The sequence below is a fragment of the Eptatretus burgeri genome, chromosome 8 (assembly GCF_056783735.1).
Source record: "Eptatretus burgeri isolate ZD-2024b chromosome 8, Ebu_testis_v1, whole genome shotgun sequence".
Taxonomy (NCBI): Eukaryota; Metazoa; Chordata; class Myxini; order Myxiniformes; family Myxinidae; genus Eptatretus; species Eptatretus burgeri.
Window position 1 is genome coordinate 1,338,631 of NC_140968.1, and position 18,308 is coordinate 1,356,938.

At 39.9% G+C, this 18,308-nt stretch overlaps 1 protein-coding gene across 1 annotated transcript in view; it reads left to right on the top strand.

Annotated features, from left to right (window-relative positions):
* The window catches only part of LOC147020902 (insulin-induced gene 1 protein-like), a 71,172-nt gene that overhangs the window by 38,284 nt on the left and 14,580 nt on the right, over positions 1-18,308 (top strand). Inside the window, exons 2-5 of the mRNA XM_085893545.1 lie at positions 6,948-7,024; positions 7,752-7,796; positions 10,479-10,636; positions 11,029-11,273. Coding sequence (XP_085749671.1) covers positions 6,948-7,024; positions 7,752-7,796; positions 10,479-10,636; positions 11,029-11,273 — 525 coding nt within the window. The remainder of the gene's footprint in view (positions 1-6,947; positions 7,025-7,751; positions 7,797-10,478; positions 10,637-11,028; positions 11,274-18,308) is intronic.

Genomic DNA, 18,308 nt, shown 5'->3' on the forward strand with positions numbered 1-18,308 from the left:
GCATTCCTGATCCGAATTCTCCTCGGAAAGGCCGCATTTTGCACTCTCGGCTCGGCGCGCATCCCGTACGAGCCCAGGACAGCCTGACGCTCGGTGCTCACAAGTGGTGCGGGAATGGCCACAGAAGGAGAGAGAGGTGAAGGTGGTGGAGGGTTTATGGTGGTGGTTTATGGCCATGGTGCCGTTTGGAATGGCGGTGATGCGATGTTTGCGGGAGTGAGTTGTGAAGGTAAAGATCGTGGCTGTTGGCGGCGTTGTTGTTGTTGTTGTTGTTGTTGTTGTGAAGCGGCGTTGTGGTTGGTGGTTGTTGTGTGATGGCAGTTGAGACATGGTTGGTTCAAAATAAAGATAGAACAGAAAAACGACTATCTCAAAGCGTCGCAGCCCGAATGAATCGCATTTATTCCCTCTAAACAACGGGTTTGGGGCTAACTACACATGTACTTACAGAGATATCTCACCTACGCGACCTGAATGGTGGTTTGCAAATTTCCTCAACCGCAATAATACATACAACATCATACATACTACATACATACATCATACATACTATATACATACATCATACATACTGCATACATACTACATACATACATCGTACATACAACATACATTTCCCGCTCTCCCCTCCATACATACATCATACATCATTCATCATACATACATCATACATAAATCATGCATACATACTGCATACATACTGCATTCATACATACATCATACATACATACATACATCCATCATTCATACATCATACATACCTACATACATCCATCATTCATACATCATACATACCTACATACATACATACATCATACATACTCCATACATACATCATTCATACTACATACATACATCATTCATACATACCACATACATACATCATACATACATCATACATACATCATACATACATCATACATACATCATACATACATCATACATACATCATACATACATCATACATACATCATACATACATACATCATACATACATACATCATACATACATACATCATACATACATACATCATACATACATACATCATACATACATACATCATACATACATACATCATACATACATACATCATACATACATACATACATACATCATACATACATACATACATACATCATACATCATACATACATCATACATACATCATACATACATACATCATACATACATACATACATCATACATACATACATCATACATACATACATCATACATCATACATCATACATACATACATACATACATCATACATCATACATCATACATACATACATCATACATACATACAACATACATCATACATACATCATACATACATCATACATCATACATACATACATCATACATACATACATACATACATCATACATACATCATACATACATACATCATACAACATACATACATACATCATACAACATACATGCATACATCATACAACATACATACATACATCATACATACATCATACATACATACATACCTACATCATACATACTACATACATACATACTACATACATACATACTACATACATACATACTACATACATACATACTACATACATACATACTACATACATACATACTACATACATACATACATACATCATACATACATACATACTACATACATACATACATACTACATACATACTTACATCATACATACATACATACATCATACATACATACATCATACATACATACATACATCATACATACATACATCATACATACATACATACATCATACATACATACATACATACATCATACATACATACATCATACATACATACATACATACATACAACATACATACTACATACATACATACATACATACTACATACATACAACATACATACATACATACATACATACATACATACATACAAACATACAAACATACATACATCATACATACATCATACATACATACATACATCATTCATACATACATACATCATACATACATACATCATTCATACATACATACATCATTCATACATACATACATCATTCATACATACATACATCATTCATACATACATACATCATTCATACATACATACATCATTCATACATACATACATCATTCATACATACATACATCATTCATACATACATACATCATTCATACATACATACATCATTCATACATACATACATCATTCATACATACATACATACATCATTCATACATACATACATACATCATTCATACATACATACATACATCATTCATACATACATACATACATCATTCATACATACATACATACATCATTCATACATACATACATACATCATTCATACATACATACATACATCATTCATACATACATACATACATCATTCATACATACATACATCATTCATACATACATACATCATTCATACATACATACATCATTCATACATACATACATCATTCATACATACATACATCATTCATACATACATACATCATTCATACATACATACATCATTCATACATACATACATCATTCATACATACATACATCATTCATACATACATACATCATTCATACATACATACATCATTCATACATACATACATCATTCATACATACATACATCATTCATACATACATACATCATTCATACATACATACATCATTCATACATACATACATCATTCATACATACATACATCATTCATACATACATACATCATTCATACATACATACATCATTCATACATACATACTTCATACATACATACTTCATACATACATACTACATACATACATACTACATACATACATACTACATACATACATACTACATACATCCATACTACATACATCCATACTACATACATCCATACTACATACATCCATACTACATACATCCATACTACATACATCCATACTACATACATCCATACTACATACATCCATACTACATACATCCATACTACATACATCCATACTACATACATCCATACTACATACATCCATACTACATACATCCATACTACATACATCCATACTACATACATCCATACTACATACATCCATACTACATACATCCATACTACATACATCCATACTACATACATCCATACTACATACATCCATACTACATACATCCATACTACATACATACATCCATACATACTACATACATCCATACATACTACATACATCCATACATACTACATACATACATACATACTACATACTACATACATACATACTACATACTACATACATACATACTACATACTACATACATACATACTACATACTACATACATACATACTACATACTACATACATACATACTACATACATACATACTACATACTACATACATACATACTACATACTACATACATACTACATACTACATACATACATACATACTACATACATACATACATACTACATACTACATACATACTACATACTACATACTACATACTACATACTACATACATACTACATACTACATACTACATACTACATACTACATACATACTACATACATACATACTACATACATACTACATACATACATACTACATACATACTACATACATACATACTACATACATACTACATACATACTACATACATACTACATACATACTACATACATACATACATACTACATACATACATACATACTACATACATACATACATACTACATACATACATACATACTACATACATACATACATACTACATACATACATACATACTACATACATACATACATACACACACATACATGCACATACATACATACATACATACATACTACATACTACATACTACATACATACTACATACATACTACATACATACATACTACATACATACATACTACATACATACTACATACATACATACTACATACATACATACTACATACATACTACATACATACTACATACTACATACATACAAACATACATACATACTACATACATACTACATACTACATACATACTACATACATACATACATACATACTACATACATACATACATACTACATACATACATACTACATACATACATACATACTACATACATACATACATACATACATACATACATACATACATACATACATACTACATACATACATACATACATACATACATACATACTACATACATACATAATACATACTACATACATATTACATACATACTACATACATACTACATACATACTACATACATACATACATACATACATACATACTACATACATACATACTACATACATACATACTACATACATACATACTACATACATACATACATACTACATACATACATACATACTACATACATACATACTACATACATACATACTACATACATACATACATACTACATACATACATACTACATACTACATACTACATACTACATACTACATACTACATACATACATACTACATACATACATACTACATACATACATACATACATACATACATACATACATAATACATCATACATACATACATCATACATACATACATCATACATACATACATCATACATACATACATCATACATACATACATCATACATACATACATACTACATACATCCATCATTCATACATACTACATACATCATACATACTACATACTAAATATAAGATGAGTTTTAGTAATATATCGATAGATATCGTGTGTGCATGAAAAGGATTGTTACCTAAACTTGCTCACAAAGCTTCCAAAATAGGCTGAAAATACTTGGAAGTGCCTGAGAGAAAGGACTGTGCAGTGTGCCTCTGCCCAGAGAAAGACTTAGAGAACTTTCCCAGGTCTCCAAACAGACAGCTGCTCATAGTACAAACTCCCGACCAGGTGTGGCCAGGTGTGTGATGCACAAATCCCATACAGATGACTTTCAGTAAATAGACGGTGTATCTGGATTATGTGCTGAACATTGATCGGAAGGACATATTTGGGGTTTCTGAATGTACAGAGTCAGCTTAAAATGATATCTATTGTTAATCATGTTGGGAAGGCGATGAGGAAGGAGGGATGTGAGCTGTGGGATCTGTTTGAGCTGTTTTAAATATAGTTTGTTTGAGTCTGGGGCCACAAGGTGTGTGTGTGTGTGTGTGTGTGTGTGTGTGTGTGTGTGTGTGTGTGTGCGTGCGTGCGTGCGTGTGTGGTGTGTGTGTGTGTGTGTGTGTGTGTGTGTGTGTGTGTGTGTTTTGATTGTTATAATTCAGGTTTTGTAAGGTGCAACAGGAAGTAGCTACCATCCCAAGACTTGAAGTATCCACCTTCGTTTTGGTGTGGGATTGTGATTCATGTGCTAACTTGTGAAGTTGTGTTGTTCTCAGGATCGTGACTCAGCCCTGGACATCCTCCAATGCAGATAGTTTGTGGTAGTTCCCAGAGATGGTTTGTAAGATGTTTGTTCGGTTCTTCTTTATCATTGCCATTCCTCCAATCAGCGCTCTTTAGCTTCCAGGATCTTTATACTTCATTCTTGAGGTCTTCATATTTGGTTTGCTTCAATGGTTAGGATGGTGGGCTTGGGATCCCAGGGTCCTGAGTTCAAATCCCGCTCGGCTGTTGAATTAATACCAGGTGGGGTTGATTTGACCTGTCATCCTTCCGAGGTCTGCAAAATGAGTACCAGCTTGCTGGGATGATAGAGCCATTCGAGTATCTTGTGTCAGAGTGGTGACCCGTCCAGGATTGTGCCCAATAGTCCAGGAGACTGCTTCGGCAGCACCGATGCTCTGTACAGAGGATGGTCTGGATGGGTGGATGGATGGATGGATGGGTATTTGGTCATTTTCTTGATTTCTGCATTATTTCGACCAAAATCACTGGGTACTGTTATGGAATTTATTTCCTCAGATCGAATAAACTCCTCAGGTTTCGAATTCAGATCATTTATTCCGAGGACAGCAAAGGCAAAACACCGACAGAAGTCTATATCTTTAACCTCCGCCATCGAAGATCGGAGGTTACTGTTTTCACCCCTTTTTGTTTGTTTGTTTGTTTGTTTGTTTGTGAACAGTATTACGGAAAAAAACTCCTCGACGGATTTCGACGAAACTTGGTGGGGGGGATTAGGTCTGGTCCAAGGATCATGCCATTAGATTTTGGACTTGGTCCAAAATCCAATATGGTTGCTATGGCGGCCATTTAGAAAAAATATTTGAATATTTTTTTTTGCATTTCTACATGTTTTAAGTGATTTCCAACCCCCCCCCAAAAAAAAAAAGTTGGAGAAAAAAAAAATTTGCAACTTTTTTTTCAACAAAATTTCGATTTTTTTTTTTTTTTTTTTTTTTTTTTTTTTTGCATTTCTCCATGTTTTAAGTGATTTCCAACAAAAAAAAAACATGCCAAAATTATAATTACGGCTGATTTTGGAACTTCAGGTGGATGTACCCACGTAAAATCAATTTCTGTCTCAAGGAATCTAGTTATTACGAATGAAGTGAGTATGTAAAAGGGAAAGTTGCAAACTATAACTCTGTGAGCACTGTTGACGTCAAATTGAATGAATAGGATATCAGGTTCACTTGAGTGACCTAGCAGTATTGGCGGCGGAGGTTTTGCACTCTACCGAGTGCTCCCCCTCTAGTTTGATTTGAATCAGCCTTGGTCAAAAAACTTTTTCAGCCACACACAATCCATATTTATACACAGTGACATGATATTGTTGTCAACATCTTTGTCATTACAACAACAATTGTTTTTCAAACCTCATGATGATTGTGCAAAATTTTCATTGTTACACAGGGTTTATTTAAATAAAACATCTCAAAAAAGGCTTTCTTGTACAATGAACCCTCGAAACCTTTTTAGCAGATTATTATTATTCGAGACTTGTATTTATATTATAAAGCATTTCTAATTCCACAGACGAATCTCAAATGATAATATCAGGTTGAGACGTGTGGTTTGGGCGATCTCGATGTAATGCACGAGGCTTGGCACCAGATGTCGTCCTTGCCGTACACACCTGCAAGGTACAACTTCACAGTCATTAATTAATTAATTAACACATTATAATAAAAGACATTATTATAAGGACATATTGTCCATCTCATGATCAAATAATTTAAAGCTTAATGGAGTGTATATAATCTATACATGGGCAGTGTATGAATTGTAATCAACTTTAAAGGAATATATTTCTTATAATTATTGTTGCGACCGCAAATGTGTATAATCATTTGTATATTAACTTAAAGTGTATGTTGTTTTTTTGGGTTTTTTTTTTGCCTTTATCGAGCTCGGTTAAATAATATAGAAATGCACATTCTGGCAGCTTGATGATATTATGAAATACAAGATGTGTTTACTTAGTTCAGTTTATCTGATCAGCCAAAAAGTTTTACAAGGCTCTTTTACTGTGGCTCTGTGTGTCAGCATGTTGCTTCAATTTTTTCTTTTTAAAGAAATGTTTGGCTTCGAAGTTCAATAAATTCTCAGAACAGTGTATATATTTAACGTGCTACCATTAACAAAGATGCAAAAGTTGGATTTCACCTTTACTGTTCTGAAACCTCAATGAACATTGCCTTCTTTTCCTTTCTACCTCTGTCCACTGAACGTGGACGGAGGTTGTGTTTCCACCTCCTCTCTGTTTGTTTGTTTGTTTGTTTGTTTGTTTGTTTGTTGCAAAATCAAAGATTTTTCAAGTATATTGATCAGTCGTTTTTGTTATTCTGTCTGTCTGTCAATCACCTGCAGGTCACTTCTAAACCGATCGTCGCAAAGCTTCACCAAGTTGTACAGGTAGTCTCAACTGAGAAGCGGATTGATTTTGAGGTCAAAGGTCAAGTCGAGGTCAAACTTCTAAAATCAATTTCAATCTGAAAAATAATCGATTTTTATCCGATTGACCTGAGCTTTAATTGAGATTGTCAATTTTAATCTTGATGAAATGGGCATTTTGATGTATCCTTGACAACCTTTGGAAAAGAGGGGGGTGGATTTTGCAAGTATCGTGCTCGGCACGACGTCTTTTTCTTGTTCTGTTTGTTTGTCTGTCTAAAGGTCACAATTCTCAACCGATCTTCACGAAATGGTGGAGTTGGTCATGAGCAAAGAAGCCTGTTGATTTGAGGTGAAAATGTCAACATAGGCCAAAGGTCAACAACTTTGTCAAACTTGTAAAATCGATTTTCATCCGATTGACTTGAAATTTTAAGAGGATTTACATATTTGGTCACCAAATTCAACCACCAGTTCGTTTTAAGGTCAAATTTGTTTTATGGATTTTTGCAAGTATCGTGCTCTGCACGATGTCTTTCTTGTTCCTTGTGAAAATCGAGCTGTTAGGGTTTTGCGGAATGAAGGGTTTTACGGTGGCCGGAGTGCAAATCCTGCCACCAACCTCCTAATAAGAAGTAACCAAACTACAGGAGGACGTCTGCAGACACAGTTGGGCACTAGATATGGATGGCCGTTGGCTCACAAGGAGCTCCTCCCCCCTTTGACAGGTTTTGTTTTTAATCCTGAGTGTCCATATCATACACCCTCCTCACCAGGAAACCTGGTGGGGGAGACGATTTAGTCGCTGAGAACCCAACCATGGAACAGGTTAGTACAGGTTTACATGGTACCTGTAGCAAGTCACAGATCTGATCTGCCCTGGCCTGACAATTGAATAGATCCTCCCGGATCTGACCAATGCCAAGGTTTTAAACACATTAGATGCCAGGAATAGATTCTGGAACGTCAAACTCAACCACACAAGCTCCTATGCAAGGACGTTCAACTCGGCGTTTGGATACCAGCGTTGGTTGAGGATGCCATTTGGCATCAAGTCCGCACCGGAGGAATTTCACCATCTGGTGGACCATGTTTTGGAAGGCCTGCCTGGATACAAGAAGGTGCATGACAATATGCTCTTGGATGGTAAGGGACAGACGAAAGACGATGCTATCGCTGATCATGATACGAAAGGGATACAGCAACTCTCACGCAGCAGGGAGAAAGGGTTGCACTCGAACCCAGAGAAGGCCAAATTGCATCAGCTGTAAGCCGCATGTGTTTGACATTTGCTCATGCGATGGTGCGCAACCCGGCCCGTGGAAGTCACAGGCTGTGATGGAGATGCCGAAACCTCAGGATGTATCAGCATTACATCGCTTCACGGGTTACGTGATGTACTTTAGCAAGTTTCTCCCAAAATGGAGTGATTTGTGTTACCCGTGACATCAGCTGACACAAATAGATGTGACTTCGCATTGGCTGATGCTGGACATGCGTAAACACGACAATCAGATGCCTCCTGAGAAGAGATTGCTTATGGCATTGTTGCAAAATGGTCAACCGGTTGTATATGCCAGCAGGGTCGTGACAGATCCAGAAACCAGGTAATGGCTAGTCATACCACATTCTCTCCGCCATTAATTGATGAAGCGACTCCATTCATCTCACCTCGGCATGGAGAGCTATCTGTGCTGGGTCCAGGAATGCATTTCTTGGTCGGGCATAAATGCCAATGCACTTGACTACATCGAAAAACGCAACCCCTGCAATACCACTGCACCCAAGCAGTGCACATCTTCTTTAGTCTCTCAGGAAGTTCCAACACGTCTCACTTTTCATTTGCACTTTAAACGTGTGAACCCTGAACAACCCGACATAACGGGTGTTCTGCGAATTGACGATGATCTGTTGAGCTTGTTTTCCCGATGCCCATACACGGGTTCTCGTTGAAGCAAAGATTTATTACAAAATGGAGTAGGGGAAAGGAAAAGAAGAACATGGCTGCTTTGACAGCTTAACGACTAATCCTAATTCCATTTACTCTGGGTGAGGAGATGCAGAGAGAGAGAGAGAGAGAGAGAGAGAGAGAGAGAGAGAGAGAGAGAGAGAGAGAGAGAGAGAGAGAGAGAGAGAGAGAGAGAGAGAGAGAGAGAGAGAGAGAGAGAGAGAGAGAGAGAGAGAGAGAGAGAGAGAGAGAGAGAGAGAGAGAGAGAGAGAGAGAGAGAGAGAGAGAGAGAGAGAGAGAGAGAGAGAGAGAGACAGACAGACAGACAGACAGACAGACAGACAGACAGACAGACGACGACCAGCCTCGCTTGTGCAGTGTCCCGGGTTTTATTAGTTCTGGTGGAGAGGGGCAGACCCCCGTGGCGTGTGCAGATCGGGTGACGCAGACGTCTCGTGAGAATCCCATGCCTGCGACGATTGGCAAGGGGATGACTTTTTTTTTTCCCCCCGATTATGCTCCCGGTGCGTGACGGAATCCGGTATTGTGCGTGACGGAAGAATGTTGGGAGTGGGGAGATTGGGCCCTACAAACAGACGTTCAGGTGGGAATGACAGCTTGGTGAACATTTTAACACTATTTCATTGGATTATGCTTCCGCTGACTTGAAACCTAAAATAACTATTCTAAACGATGCCCAATTTACCCCTCAAACCGGATCCATAATAATATATTGCACCGTTCCTTTTTCACAGCACATCCATCCCTTCCTTGTGAAACTCCCAAAATCCGAGCTGTCCACTCACCTCTGCTCCTTTGGTCCTCTCTTCACCTTGTTATGGAAACTCCTTCCTCTGTTCGATGTCAATCTTCCCTTCAGGGCTTCAAGTTGGGTGTTACAACACCACCTCAGGTCATTATCTTTCCCTATCCATCACTTTTTCTATCCTCTTTATACCCACCCCTGCCCCCACTATCGTCACATGGACTTCTACCCTCGAACACTTTGCTTTTCCGTGAGCTGAGACGTTGTTCACCAGAAATTGTTTTGGGATGTTCAGGATGTGAATTGGACTCTGACCCTCGGCATACACGACAGGTGACTGAAGCCGTGAGATAAGTGTTCGAGCAGCTACCGTCAGCATGTTTGACCTAAAAATGGCGTCTTAAACTCATGCAGTGTTGATGATTTTCTTCCACAGCGACTTCTCACGGAGAGGAATGTGATGGCCTTGGGCACCAGTTTTTATGTTTTTATTTTGATTCACCTTCTGTTTTTCCCCCATCCTCATTCTTCATGTGTAGACTTTGTACTGCAGCGGTTGGTACGATCCTTGTCCTGTCCGTACCCATGGGCGCACTGCGCTGGCTGCCTGGTGGGCCGAGCCTCGTCTCCCGCATCCTGCTGCTCTTCCTTGTGGGCGTGCTGCTGGCACTCGTGCTCGACCTACTGCACATCCAACGACGTGTCATCCTCTTCCCTCCTGAGGTGATCGCGGGATTATGTCCTGGTGCATGGTGGCTGCCTCTTTGCTGTGGATCAGCTGCTGGTAAGAGATTGTGTCGAGCCCACTGGGATTGTATCATGTCATTGAAATACACAAGATGTGCAATCCTCATCATCCTCATCATCGAACATATAAAGGTCTTTCTAACCACTCATTGATTCACTGATTATAAATATTTAATCCTTTCTCGGTGAGCTACAAAGGTGACGTTTTGTATTCTGATTTAACCCGAAGCCAAATTGAACAATGTCTACCTGTGTTGCCTCTCTCTTGCTCATGGAGGGTTATGTGACCAAAGAAAATGACGCGTCCCATGATCTTGAACGGAAATGGTTGCTCGTGGGTGTTTCGAGTATGTTCGGTGCCTCATCAGCTGGGCCCCATTTGTCATCGAGGTTTCGATCCTCTCATCCCAGAACCTCTCCAAAGGGGGATCCACAACCTTGGTCGCAGGTCCACATCAATGGATTACTCAACATCAATGGACCCACAACCTCAAAGTTGTGTCCAGACAGTCAGTCAACACAGCAATGCAATTTCCTTATTCAAACTCGTTTAATTATTACTTTTGTTTAAAGTATGACTACATATGAATAACTTTAATCATACACCACTTTATATGATAATATATTAACCGATAAACACTTTTCCTTGTAGACATGTCAATGACGCTGCACCTCCATCTAACCAGAGACTCAAACTGTCATTCAAATATTCAAACTGTCATTAACAACCGATTTTAACATGCTTCACTGCGTATCCAAGCAACCACCAACAAATTATTTTAATGCTTATTTACCTCCACCACCAAAGGTGAAGCAGCTTATATCTTCACCTCTGTCTGTCTGTTTGTTAATTGCCGGAATCCTTCGGATTTCGGCAATTATGTTGGTCAGTTGTGTGTGTCATTCTGTGTCTGTCGGTTTGTTTGTGTGTTTGTTTACCCTGTAGCAGCCACACCATTTCAGCGATCATGACCAAACTGGGTACAGATGTCGGCCATGGTCCAACTTAGACACTTGTCGTTTTTGGTGAATCTAGGTCAAAGGTCAAGGTCAAGGTCACCGAAAAAACCGAAATTCTTATTTTCACAATAACGTCCGCTAAAATGGTCGTATCGACTTCAAACCAAATCCAAAATGTGCATCTTCCAATACTGCATCCAACCATATGTCTCATTGGGGTGTCACACCAACACCCTTCTTAGCGGTCGGGGGGGGGGGTCGGGTCAAAAATTTCAAATTGTGATAAAAACGTCATTTCAAGTCCGATTGACTTCCAAGTCATGATCATGACCAAACTAAGTGCTATAACTCATTAAACAGTAGCACTATCGACTTATAAGAACCAAATTGATTTCCAGGTTTTTGTTTTTTCAGAGATCATGGAGATATGACAAAGTTATTCCGGCAATTCCTTGCTCAACGAGCAATTTAATTTGTTTGTTTGTTTGTCCGTCTGTCTCTGTGTGCAGGGTATCTCAAAAAGTTGTGAACGGATTGGTTTGGTGGGTTGGGTGTGTGGCAAGGAAGAATTGATTCGATTTTGGTGAAGATCCGAATCCGGATCTGGATACAAGAATTATTAAATTATTTCAGTGATTCCTCACCATCGAGAGATGGTGCCAAAAACTATTTATAGCATGATATTTCAAAAATGTAATGAGCCTGATATGTTCTCGTGGATCAAGCATTGCGTGGCGGAGGTATGCGCTCTGCTGAGTGCTCTTCCAGTTTATAATGTACTAGCAGGATACCTGTCTTCGATGGATTGGAGATTATAGGCTTTGTTATTCACTGATTGAATCAGGCTTATTTTATGTGAGAACTAACGAGAATACCACATTCCTGGTTTGTTCATCATATGCATGTATGAACTAACTCGTTCCAGTCCCAACTCTGGAGCATCCAACATAAAGCTGCCCTTGTGAAACACAAGGTTGGGCGAGATAGAGTCCTGCGTAGCGCAATGTTTGTCCTTGTGCCTTGTTTATCGACACGGCAAATGACAGAGATACCGGGAATTAGAACCGCTTGAATTCAAATGGACAGTCGCTGCGAATGAGCAGTATATGGGGAAATTGACACATTCTCTCCTGAGAACTCTCCAATGGAAATTGTAGCTTCGATTAGATTGTTCATCAACTGCCGCATGACCAACCGAGTTCCGTTGCACAATTTTGGGGAATCCAGATTGCGAAGAAGCATGATTGGTGTAGCGACTTTCGATTTCAGCTCATGAGGTGGCATGCCCGGAGGATGTAGCGAGTGCAGAAACTCGACAGGGTAGTGAGCGATTTGATCCACGTCCGGAACATTGTCAATCGATTTAAAGGTTATTTCTTCACTGAGCCCACATTCCAATAGTCGTTGACTCAGTGTTTGAACGACGTCGTTTGGTAGGTCTAGTGTTGCACATTGTGACAACCAATCAGTATCTCCATGATTTTGTGAAAAATAGGGGCAGTACCTCTGAGCTCTCACCTGGTAGAATAATGACGCTGAGTAGGTAATGAAACATGGGACAGAATCGACGAAATGTACCAATGAACTGATGTTATGGCAAATACCTATTTTGGGGAGCAAACCCCTCCCCTGTAAAGTTCCTTTTTAAATGTCGTGGAAAGACTTTGGTACATCAGAAAAAGAAAAGAAAGTAAATAAAGAAAAATATAATATAAAAAATTACAAAAAAAAAAAACCCCCCCAAAAAGTACAATTTTTTTTCTTTCATTAATTAAAAACTTTTTTTTTTTCCTTGTTGTTGTCCTTGTTATTACAGGTGATAAGTGTGGTCAAGTTTCATTGAAATTGTGTGCGTGGCTCCAGGGAGTAAAGTAAATACATATTGTGGATGGCAACCCCCCCCCCCCGTTGACCTCCGTAGGACCCAAAAACTAAAAAAAAACATTTTTATTACACATTTTTCTTAATGCTGTGAATAAACTTTGGTACATACTGGATGATGAAGGTTCTGGTCAAGTTTCATCGAAATTGTGTGTGTAGTTTTTGAGAAGTTGCAAGTGTGGACGGACAGACAGACTGACGACGCGCCATCCTATAATCTTCCTGGAACTACGTTCCAGGTGAGCGAATAATAAACAAACGCGCTGTTTATCAAATTGTTGTTGGAACTCACCACTGCAGTCAGATTTTCGTGAAGGAGGATGAGACCGTCACCGGTATCGGGCTTGATTTTACCGTCACCAATGTTGAGCAGAAGAGTGGCGAACTGGAGTGCACTATGATCTCCTTGTAAGTGCACACGCAAATTGATAAGGAGGGTCATTTTTTTCAACATTTCGTAACAGCACCGACGATTTTGGACTCACACTGACTTGATCGGCTCGAGTACCCCACCAAATTATGGGCAAAGCTTGTCTGAAATCACCGGAAAGAAGAACTGTCACTGCGCCCATGGGTGAACTGTTTTGTCGAGTATCTTTGAGAGTTCAGTCAAGTGCTTCGAATGCCCGCTTGTGTGACTTGGTATGTTCATCCCTTGTGTGACAGCGTTTGAGGAGCATACCTCGTCCGGAGTCATTTTTCACATTGAACATCGCTTTGTTGATCATTGCCAGATAGAGAGGTAATTTGAAGGCCAAATGCCCCGTCCTACTGTTTTTGAGCAGTGTCCTCAGTACCAACTATGCTGGTGGGGATGTAAAATCATATACACACGCACGTTCACGCACGCAGTTCACGCGTTCACGCACATTCTCACGCACACACAGGCACACTCTCACACGCTCACACGTACACACGTACACGCACATTCTCACACAGGCACACACGCACACACAGGCACACAGGCACACTCACTCACACGCACACACACACACTCGCACACACACACATTCACATACATTCACGTACACACACATTCACATACACGCACGCATTCACATACAAACACATGTACACACACAAACACACGTTCACGTACACACACACACACACTAACACACGTTCACTTACACACACACTCACACTGGTTCACGTTCACGTTCACGCACACACACACACGCACACACACACACAAACACACGTTCACGTTCACGTACACACACACACACACACACAAACACACGTTCACGTACACACACACACACACAAACACACGTTCACGTACACACACACACAAACACACGTTCACGTACAAACACACGTTCACGTACACACACACAAACACATGTTCACGTGCACCCACACAAACACATGTTCACGTACACACACACACACAAACACACGTTCACGTACACACACGTTCACGTACACACACACAAACACACGTTCACGTACACACACACACACACACACACACACAAACACATGTACACACACAAACACACGTACACACACAAACACACGTACACGTACACGTACACACACAAACACACGTACACGTACACACACAAACACACGTACACGTACACGTACACACACAAACACACGTTCACGTACACGTACAAACACACGTTCACGTACACGTACACACACAAACACACGTTCACGTACACGTACACACACAAACACACGTTCAAACACACGTTCACGTACACGTACACACACAAACACACGTTCACGTACACGTACACACACAAACACACGTTCACGTACACGTACACACACAAACACACGTACACGTACACACACAAACACACGTTCACGTACACGTACACACACAAACACACGTTCACGTACACGTACAAACACACGTTCACGTACACGTACACACACAAACACACGTTCACGTACACGTACACACACAAACACACGTTCACGTACACGTACACACACAAACACACGTTCACGTACACGTACACACGTTCACGTACACGTACACACACAAACACACGTTCACGTACACGTACACACACAAACACACACACACGCACACGCACACACACACAAACCCACGTTCACGTACACGTACACACACAAACACACGTTCACGTACACGTACACACACAAACACACGTTCACGTACACGTACACACACAAACACACGTTCACGTACACGTACACACACAAACACACGTTCACGTACACGTACACACACAAACACACGTTCACGTACACGTACACACACAAACACACGTTCACGTACACGTACACACACGTTCACGTACACGTACACACACGTACACGTACACACACGTTCACGTACACGTACACACACGTACACGTACACACACGTACACGTACACGTACACACACGTACACGTACACACACGTTCACGTACACGTACACACACGTTCACGTACACGTACACACACAAACACACGTTCACGTACACGTACACACACATATATTAAATACCTCTATTATTTAATACCTCTCTAAATACTAAATATACTGTCTATACGAGTATATGTATATATACACACACACACACTAAAACAATTAATTAATCAATATATTAATACTGAAGGACCAAGTTTGTGCTCCTCCTCGCGGTCTCGTCACGTTTTTTCTCGGTACTGTGACCTGAGAAGTTTTGACACGGTGTTTGTACGTCAAAGTAGACACGTGCACAAAATCAGGGGACTTCTTCACAAGGAGGAGTGTACAAGGACGTTTTGTAGGCCTCATTAGGTAAGGCCATTACATGGAGTACATCGACTCGGATCCGGCTCTTACAAGAGGCTCCACTGGTTGTCATATTTGGCTCATGGAACGGAATCCGTCTGTGACGGGGTTTCGGCTAGTTGTTGTTATTATATCAAATGCACTGCAGTTTCACACTGTTTGACTTTGTCACATTTTGTTGTTGCTTCAGTGTGAATTTTAAAAAGTTTTAAATTTAAGTTTGTTATCACCGATCTACACAAAATAACCCATAAATAACAATGAAAAAATGTTTTTAGAAAATTTTACTAATTAATTTAAAATGAAAATCTGAAATGTCTTGGTTATAAGTGTTCAACTCCCGAGTCAATACTTTGTAGGAGCTCCTCTGGCAGCGTTTTCAGCTTCGAGTCTTCTTGGGTATGTCTGTAACAGCTTTACACATCTGGATTTGGGGAGTTTCTCCCATTCTTCCTTGTAGATTTGCTCAAGCTCTGTCAAGTTGGATGGGCAGCGTCGGTGAACAGCAATCTTCAAGTCTTTCAACAGATTCTCAATGGGATTCAAGTCTGGGCTTTGGCTCGACCACTCAAACATTCTTGTTCTGAAGCCATTCCAGTGTTGCTTTCACTGTGTGCTTGAGGTCATTGTCCTGTTGGAAGGTAAATCTTCACCGCAGTCTTTTGCACTCTGAAGCAGGTTCTTAAGGATTTGCCTGTATTTGACTCCATTCATTGTTCCCTCGATCCTTGCAAGTCTCCCAATCCCTGCTGTTGAAAAGCATCCCCATATCATGATGCTGCCACCACCGTGCTTCACGGGAGGGATGGTGTTCGATGGGTGATGAGCTGTGCTCGGTTTCCGCCAGACCTAGTATTTTACATTCAGGACAGATTGTTAAATTTTCGTCTCATCAATCCCCAGAATCATCATAACCCAGAATATTCTGCTTCATGCTCTCAGTCGTCCACATGTCATTCTGCCAACTCCAGATGTGCTGTCACGTGCCTTTTTCTCAGGTGTAGCTTTCGTCTGGCCACTCTCCCATAAAGCCTTCACTCTCTCTGCAGATCACGATCTTTTCTGTCTCCGCTAATCCACCCCAAACCCACCTCCATAAAATTCCCTGCTGTTCTTAAGTCCTTGTCATGTAAGGACCTGAAAGTCCCTGTAGTGTCCATCTTGTTTACCCTGTGTACCCCACCCCACCCCTCTCCCTTCCACAGATCTCCTCATGTCTCTGTTCCCCATTGTTTTTTTTTCCCTTTCCTCTCCCACCCCTCTTATCCTCTGCTCCCCTTGTTGTATGTTCTGTGTGTTCGCTCTCATACGAGCCTCAACATTGTGTACAAAAATAAAATAAAAAAACCTCAATTTGTGAAGTGCTGCAGAGATTGTTTTCCTTCTGACAGATTCTCCAATCTCAGCAAAGGAATTAATCATCAATTTGGATTCAGATCAGGTCACTCTTCCCTGGATATGCTGCTTTTGATTTCCGAACAATGG